Source organism: Poecilia latipinna, unplaced genomic scaffold (assembly GCF_001443285.1).
Source record: "Poecilia latipinna isolate Pla-1442-1.1 unplaced genomic scaffold, P_latipinna-1.0 Scaffold1110, whole genome shotgun sequence".
Taxonomy (NCBI): Eukaryota; Metazoa; Chordata; class Actinopteri; order Cyprinodontiformes; family Poeciliidae; genus Poecilia; species Poecilia latipinna.
In genome coordinates, this window is record NW_015113726.1 from 146,728 (window position 1) to 155,065 (window position 8,338).

Genomic DNA, 8,338 nt, shown 5'->3' on the forward strand with positions numbered 1-8,338 from the left:
GATGCTTGCAGTGACATTGCTCAGTCTCTGCTTGTAACACTCTTGTTGGTCTGTTGGGGACCGCAGTGGTGACCTGTGAGTCTTACATCAAATAGTTTGCAATCCTGCTTACCTTTTATATAACCTGGCACAATAAAACTTACCGACCAGTGGTTTTAATGATATAAACATAAACATTCACATGAAAGACCTTAAGTTGAAAATTTCAGTTATAGATTATTTTTCTTGGGACATTTGTTAATCAAAGTTTCCTTTTTACAATTTAATTTACATTTAGTAACAAACCAATCACAGAGGTGTTGTGAAGGCCTAGACTCTTCCACTCACACAAAGGAAGGCAGAGATGTTTGAACTTTATCACAGAAAGGTTTAGCAAAAAAAAGAAGGAAGATTCGCTGGTCTTCTTCCTCTTCATCATAAGCACATAAAAATACCCCGGCATCTTCTCAAGTCTTCACACGGTGTGAGGTGAAGGAGCTTCGGCAATTACACTCATGCATGTGTTAATATGATTAATTAGCATGAATAAACACTTTCCTATGACACAGGCTACATGATGAACCACACACCTGCAGAAGCTCTGATAAAAGACAACGCCTCGTGGCAGAGAGCTTTTTCATGAGACCTGCTAATTGGCATGTGAAAACGGTCTGGCTAATTAGGAGAAGGCAGATGATGCTTGATTAGTTTGAATGCAAAGTGTAACTTGTGGTGCGTTGGGACTCAGGAGTGTGCCGAGGTTGTATTTTTTCACCATCACTATACAAAGATAATTGTAATTGTGATCATTTACATACGTTAATGAATTTGCGTGACGCTTCTTGATCAGACGTGGAATAAATAATTGATGCAGCATCAGCCTAGACCATGACAAGTGGGACGGTTTGAAATAGCTAAGCGCATTAAAAGGGAAGTTTGATGGCAAGCCGCACACCCAGGCAAGGTGTGAAAGTAGAGCAGATGCTATCACTTGGTTTCCTGCACGCAGCGTGCTCTACCGCCACTATCACACAAAGATTAAGTCGCGACCTCGGATGGTATGCTGGGGCTTTAACGTTTGCACGCAGCATTAGAAAGGCACGAAGCTGAATTAGGTGCAGCTCTTGGAAATCATTTTCAGAAGCCATGCAGAGAGTGGCACAGACCAAAGGGCGCTGTGCAACCAACCAAGCCGGGCTGTGTGGGAGCTAATTGAAACAAGATAAAAAGTAAATACATCAGATTGTTTCAAATGCCCTGGCTGTTGGGGAGGGGGAGCAGGGTTGGGGGCACTCCCCTTTAATTAGCCCCCTTTCAGATTAGGCTTTATTAGAGGCAGCCAGCCAGTCAGCCACACAGCATATGCCCCAAGATCAGGCTCCCAGGAGCTCCAGTAGCACAGATACAGGGCTCATGCTTAATTGTTTCTGTAAATGGTCAGAGCTCAAGCCCCCTAAATCCATTCCTCGGGGTAATCAGGCATGTTTTCACCATACAGGGCTAAAGAGGGCGAGAGAGAGAGGGAGAGAAACATCCACCATGCCAGGTACCAAGCAACACAATGGCGCACTAATGCCACAATGACCTCAGGTCGCTTCGTGACATGTTACAGGAAAATTGTTTTAATAGGATTTTTGTTTTCATACCCACAGCCCCCACCCCACCACCCATAAACACATTACACAGGCATCTGATAGAGAAACTGTACAGAAGGAAAACAGTAAAACCATCACAGCTATATTGCACGTCTTTGTGCAGAGTCTGAGGCGTGGATGAGCCGTTTATGGTGAGTACAACCCTGGATTACATCATTTAATGGCTCCCTACAACCAATCACTTTCAGTTACACAAATCATAGATGCCAGTCTCAGTGCTTGGATCTCATGATCAGCTAGAAAGATTTAAAAAAGAACAGAGGAGGAATAATATGACATGGCAAATGTAGTTCAGTCACTTTCTCTAAGTTCACAGCAGTCCATCACACTTCTGCAGTGATGACTTTTGTTCCCTCTGCGGTTTTATACAGCTTTTCTGAGTCACCATTTTCCTCCAGCTTTGTTCAGTCTTGAAGGAGACTTTTTGCCACTGCAGCCCCCACATAGTCTCAAGTCTTTACACAGACCACTTTGCCATTGAGTGTTAACAGAATGGAGATGCTGTTCTATAGAAAACCTCTGAAATAGCGAGGGAGAAGACATCTTACAGGAAAAAGTGGAGCCTCGCTGGGAAAAGTGAGACTAGAGGAGGAGAGTAATGAGGCTCCCCAACAACAAGTACAACAGCACCAGTAGCAGTGGAGGAAGAATACATGGAGGGAAGGAGAAGGCTGAGAAGGGAAGGAGACGAGGTCGCTCTGGATTCTCCCCGCTTAGCATACCTGGAGACAGGACAGGAGAAGGAGGAACAGGTCACAAAACGCAGCAATGCTAATCAGTAAAGCTCTCTGATTGGATACAGTCATCTTTATTTAATTCAATCACACATAACATAAAATGTAGAAATGTGTTCCAAAGAAAACCATTTGAAGTTTAAGATGACAGTAAACAAACATTTTTTCCCAAAAGCAGCTTCCAAAAACATCCATAAAAAAAGGATTTCATTTACAAAATAATGGTAATAATTGAATATTACTTCTGACTTTAAGGGTCAAGTAGTCACTTCACCAGTTTGTACCCTCAGCAACAATTTCATCCCTCCATTCCTTGACTTTGTAAACAGACAATGTGTTTAAACAAAAGTGGTTTCTTGTATTTTCCAGGTCATCAGACTTATGAAACATGACCGCTGATTAAACCCAAATGAGGGGCACATGATTGATACGAAAGTCATGTGGTCGCTTTTAATACAAGAGGCTGGTGCTACATTACCAAACCTGCAAAGGAGCAAAATGGCAACGAGGACAAAATACAACCCAGTGTTCCAAATAAACGCCTTGCTTTAGATAAATGACTCCTGCCAGAATGCCGCAGCATTGTGAGTTCAGTACTAGTTAGCAGAACAACTCTGCATCAGGTCAGGATGGAGGACTATCTTTTGTTGTGTTAAAATGTTTCATTTGAACCAGTGTTAGAGGTTAGGGATGACGTTTCTTTGTAAAGTATAAAGAATGAATATGTGAAAAAAAAATATTAATTCAGTGCCAAATTATGTTCCTTGATGTATTTTCCAAACTCATGTAAAAGTTAGTTTTTCTTTCATGGTCAGTGTTAAAACTTGCATTCAATAGACTTTTCTTTCCCACTGGCGTTAACTTAATGTCTGTTAGTTTTCCCTTGCTGCATGGGTCTGAAGAATCATCTCAGTAACCCTTTTATTTACCTTCTGGTCCGTCAGCACCGAGCTGCTCTGAAGTGGGGCCAGGTGGCTGTTGTGCAAAGCAGCGCCAGGCCTGTCATGTTCGCAGAAGATTGTACCGTTGATGTAATGGAAGCGATCCCCGGGAATTAGTCTGTTTCTACAGGTGGCACAGCTGAAACACTGCAAGGGAGTATGGGGGGAAAACAGAGTCTGAATGAATAATAATAAAGTCAGTAAATATATTACCAGCAGAGCTTCATCGTAAATGAATCAGAAAAAAAAGGAAACACCTGGTTTGCAAAGTCAGCCAAGGTGAATCAGAATAAATCAGAATGTCACATAAAATATAACAATAATAAGTCCGATTGGTTTAAGGACTAAGGGAGGGAAAAAAGGAAGACCGTTCCTTTTGTGTTCATACTAAGCGTGTCTTCTATGTGGCAGGAAGCAGGGTGAGGTGCAGATTAGGGATTTACCTTGATGTGGTAAACATTCCCCTGTGCCCTCATCACCATCTCGTTTGCTGGGATGGACTGACCACAGGCGCTGCACGCCCCAAACAGCCTGGAAACACACAAACACACCGCTTTGCTTCGCTGTATGACTACTGAAACAATCTAAAACAGGCAGCACCGTCTCCTCTGCCTCCTTCTTCTCACTTGATGTAGTCACTGCGACAGAGAATCATGCCCCCTTTGCTGTAGCAGGTGGTGCCGATGTCCCCCAGCTGGGCCTGGCAGCAGGAACACTTAAGGCAGCGTGTGTGCCAGTAGCGCTCCATGGAGAAGAGCAGGAAGCGGTCTGCGATTTTCCCCCCGCATCCGGCACACGACCTGGGAGCTGGTGGGACACTTGACGCTTGGCTGTTCACCATCTTGATGGGCCCTCTGGCTCCTGGAAGAGTTCAAACAGGTTGATCACTCTATTAGGTTTACTTTACAAGGATTAAACTGAAAATACATAAAGTAAGCTCATCTTCCTGTGAGAACTGTTTTATTACAAGTTATAATGACTTGCAAGGATGACTGGAAGGGATTTCTTAAGATTAATGGCAGCAAGGGTTTAACCTTTAACATGAAAAGCATTCCAAATGACTGATATTGCTCCAGTGAGAGGCTGATTTACAAACTGATACAGATTTTAATATTTAGCCTAATGTCAATCAGTAAATGGTCTAATGGAACACAAGAAAAAGCTGTGAACTAAAATGTATTATTATTACTACTACTAACAAACCAAACCGGAGAGACGGGTTTTGCTTGTGTTTATGGCCAAATAATGGAGTGTTTTTTTCCATGCTAACAGTATGTAGCTTTGAAATGTATGGAAATTTCAAAGTTTATAAGGAGTGCGAGCTCGTAGAAGAAGCTGCACGCTGGAATGCGCGCGAGGACTGAAAACAAGAGACAAGAGCCGCGTTACCTTATTAGGACAAAGCGTTTCCTTCTTCCGTCACAACTTTACAGAAACTGGAAAAGTGTTGAGAGAACCTATGGCACGGTCACGGGTGAGTTGCTTTAAGATTCCACATCCACAACTGTACTCAGACTTCCATATAAAAAATGAGACAAAAAGGACAAAATATATCAACGAAAAGCGCGACAGCGTTGAGAACACGGTGACGCGGTGGCGGCGGTAGTTCAGCTGCTTCTCCGTGGCATCCAGCTCTGCGGATTCAGAACTAAATGTATCTAGGCGGAGGAGCCATGCCGCGGCTGCTCTCCTCTCTTCCAGCTGCCTGTCTTCAACAAGCCGTCCTCTTTCCACGCATCTGACAGCGACTCTATTCATCAAAATGCGCAAGGGGCCGTTTAAATGACCAAAAAGGAGAGGACAACCTACAGAATGAAAGCTGCAGCCAATCAGAAAGCAAGAGGCGTGTCTACAGTCAAAATGATTTGTAGGTTTATAGTAGCCGTTTAATATGAACTTTACATCTCCTTAAACTTGGCTACATGACTTTAGTGAGACTCAGTAAACATCTATTAAAAATTATCTAAAGGAGAGGACAAGATTCAGTAACACGATGAAAAGTTGTTTGAATCGTTCCAGTTTAAAACAATTATAAAGTCAGTGAAACATTTAGTTCTAATTTTATTGCAATTGTATTAATGGGAGAAGGAAATGTTATTTTTCCACCACACTCAGCAGCACTTATCTGACCTTTATCCTCTGTTTGACTACAAAGCTAATATATAGGGAACAATCACTGGTTATTTGCAACGCATTGTTTAAAAATAGTATTTCTTACTTTTCTTTGACTTGCTGGGTTTTGTGAGGCACCCAATGCGATGCCTCTGAAACACATCAAATTGTCTTTTCATGAAACATGTGAATTGCTATGGCACTTATGGACTTAATGCCTCTTTTAATAGATAAGCATTTTTAAGTGTCATCTTCTGGAGGTCTAACTGTGCCTATGGTTTTCAGTTTCCTCAGATCTGGAATCAACTCCCTGAAAACACAAGATACACAAACTGTTTATTCCTTAACATCAAAACTGAAAACATTATTTCCTGCAGCTTTCCAGTAAATGTCAAATATAATTTTATCAGTTCATTCTCATCATATTGTAGGTTTTAATTTCAAAGCAACAGATTGCTTCGAAAAAATGTATATCACTTTTCATCAAAATAAACTGCAAAACAACCAGATTTGGCTGGCTTATTATTATTATAAAAACTTGTGCATTTGTCTCAAATGAGTATGGGACAGATTTGTATACTTTTATGTCCTAATTTTTTTTAAAGTTTCTTAAATGCGTGGAAATTTTCTAAAACAGGGATGAGGCAGAGCTCCACTTTAATAAGTGATCAGTGTTGGAGGAAGCTGAAGCCGGTCCACACAGTCTGGCTGTCAGAAGGGGCCAACAGACACACAAACAGCTGTACGTCCTGCAAAGCCAAGTATAGAATCACTAAACAAGCCACCATCCATTTTCTGCGATACAGAGAAAATCCACAGATGTAATTGCGGCTTCGTTACAACAGTGTTAACTAATAAACATTTTTATTTCAATCATTTCTTCTGCAATATGTCTGAAGGTGTATTAGAGCCAGGCTGTAGGAATTTTTATTTAATTACAAGAACATAGTCTACCAGCAGAATAAAGACAATTTTACCTAATATTATGATGTTATTCTCTCATGTTTTTCACAGCAATAACATTTCAAAAGACTTAGCCTGGCCCTAATATTTTGTCATAGAGTAGACCTGAATTCAGAGTCCAAATAAATAGAAGTAAAACATGCTTGTCAAACCAGATGGTGGCCTGGTTTGACATGGTGAAACCATGCCCCCCCCAAAAATTCAGGTTTTCCAAAACATTAAATCTTCAAAGATTTGATTAATCAATAAAATTGATTTATCGTCCAGGCCTAGCAGAGTTTCATTTAGGTCCAACATGAATCTTAAAACATTAAGGATTGTTTCAAGAGTGTTGTGATGCAGAAAATTCCAGCTGGTGGAGCAACATGTTGCCTTCCATGTGACACCTTCACATGTTTTTATGGTTATCACTTTAACACAAAGCATTACATTAAAATAGTATTTATTTTAATTGTCTTCCTAAGGTCAGAAGGAATTACAATAACGTGAGAACTTTCTTTCTTAAACTTTGCAGATCCTCTATACAACATAGACAAACTGAATAAAGCAGCAGTCCCATGCCAGTATCATGGTGCTTATAGTGTAAGCTAATTTGCAACACTGGTTCCTAGATGGACTTTTCTAAACACTATATCTAAAGCAGGAAGTGGAGCAGCAATAATGGAGTAAAATAATAAAAATTATATTAACAATGTAAACAAAGTCATACACATAAAAGGATTAAAATAACAATTGGAATATAGCTGAGGAACCCGTGGCATTCAGGGCCATGGTTCCATCCAATCTATCTGTACTATTTACATTTTTGTGAGAGACTAAGGATAAAATTGGGCATCATCCATCTTGAAAGGTAAATTCTAATTATATACACATTAGAATTGGTTTTATGCTTTGAATTGAAATAGAAGGTTCCTGAAGTGTTACAGTTCTCTATTGTTGCCTCTAGATGGGAGTGAACATTCCCAATAAAACAATCCCACATCCAGTGTATCCTAATAATGAAGGCATGCTGAGTGAAAGAACTCCCTGATAATACCTAGAAACCTCCAACAGAACCAGAACAATGACATGTGCTCATCTGTGTCAACCTGGTGTACTGTAAGTGTCTTATGTATGATATGGAGGGCGAAGTGCCAAATTACAATAAAAATAACTACCTTTTATTTGTGCATTTACTGTAATTCAGCACTGTTCACACTCTTTACTATGATTCCACCTGAGTTAGTGGTTTATGTGTCAGCATAATGAGGGATCAGAACTCCAGGTCCCTGTCTGTGTGGCTGGTTATTGTACTGGCTACAGTCATCACTGTCATTTGTTTACTTCAAATATGCAGTTTAAAAATTAATCTAAATATTTGTTTTTCTTAGCATCTGCTGTGTTTGTCCTCAGGAGGCGTCTTGGTCTTCCCATCATCATGTCTGGAGTATTAGTGAAATTCACTTAATCCTGGTCTCTGACGATTACTTCTCTTTGATTTTTCCTTCCCTGTGTTGCTACATGAATCTTATAGACATCCCCCTGTAGGAGTGATGCTGTAGAGTAGCAGCTTTAGATGTGGCAATGTTAGTTTAGGAAGACCAAATTGAAATATGGTGTATGTGGATGTTGGGGGACTTAAGAGTTCAGACTTAAGATTGTTTTTTTTAAAGGTTTTATTGGCTCTTGTGACCTTTATTTGATTGTGAATTGACAGGAAAGAGGGTAATAAGAGAAAGGGAAAGACTTAGGCCTCCTTATGTGGGTTGTGCTAAACCCCTGCGCCATCACAGCACCCCAAGGACTTAAGATTGTTGTGAAATTAATGGGGAAAAAGAAAAAGGATGATACAAGTCACAGCTCTCCAGCTGAGATGAGGTTTTACTTCAGTGAAACTAACATGGCATCAACTTAGTCTCTACTTCAGAAATTAGGGCTACAGAGAAAAAAACAAAAACAAACAAACACTTGAATT

The 8,338-nt window shown here is 40.5% G+C and overlaps 1 protein-coding gene across 1 annotated transcript; it reads right to left on the minus strand.

The window, feature by feature from the left end:
• Positions 1-1,545: 1,545 nt before the first annotated feature.
• On the minus strand, positions 1,546-5,074 carry LOC106959701 (LIM domain transcription factor LMO4). Its single transcript, XM_015052451.1, has 5 exons — positions 4,699-5,074; positions 3,936-4,170; positions 3,753-3,840; positions 3,298-3,456; positions 1,546-2,356 (listed from the first exon to the last, which is right to left on the minus strand). The coding sequence occupies exons 2-5, from the start codon at positions 4,148-4,150 to the stop codon at positions 2,348-2,350; spliced, it is 471 nt and encodes a 156-aa protein (XP_014907937.1). The 5' UTR covers positions 4,151-4,170; positions 4,699-5,074; the 3' UTR covers positions 1,546-2,347.
• Between the last annotated feature and the right edge of the window lie 3,264 nt (positions 5,075-8,338).

Coding starts and splice junctions, on each gene's coding strand:
- LOC106959701 (XM_015052451.1), bottom strand. CDS start 4,150: ATGGTGAACAGCCAAGCGTCAAGTGTCCCACCAGCTCCCAGGTCGTGT. Junction 3,841..3,935: donor TGTCGCAGTGACTACATCAA/GTGAGAAGAAGG, acceptor GTGTGTTTCCAG/GCTGTTTGGGGCGTGCAGCG. Junction 3,457..3,752: donor GGAATGTTTACCACATCAAG/GTAAATCCCTAA, acceptor ACTCCCTTGCAG/TGTTTCAGCTGTGCCACCTG.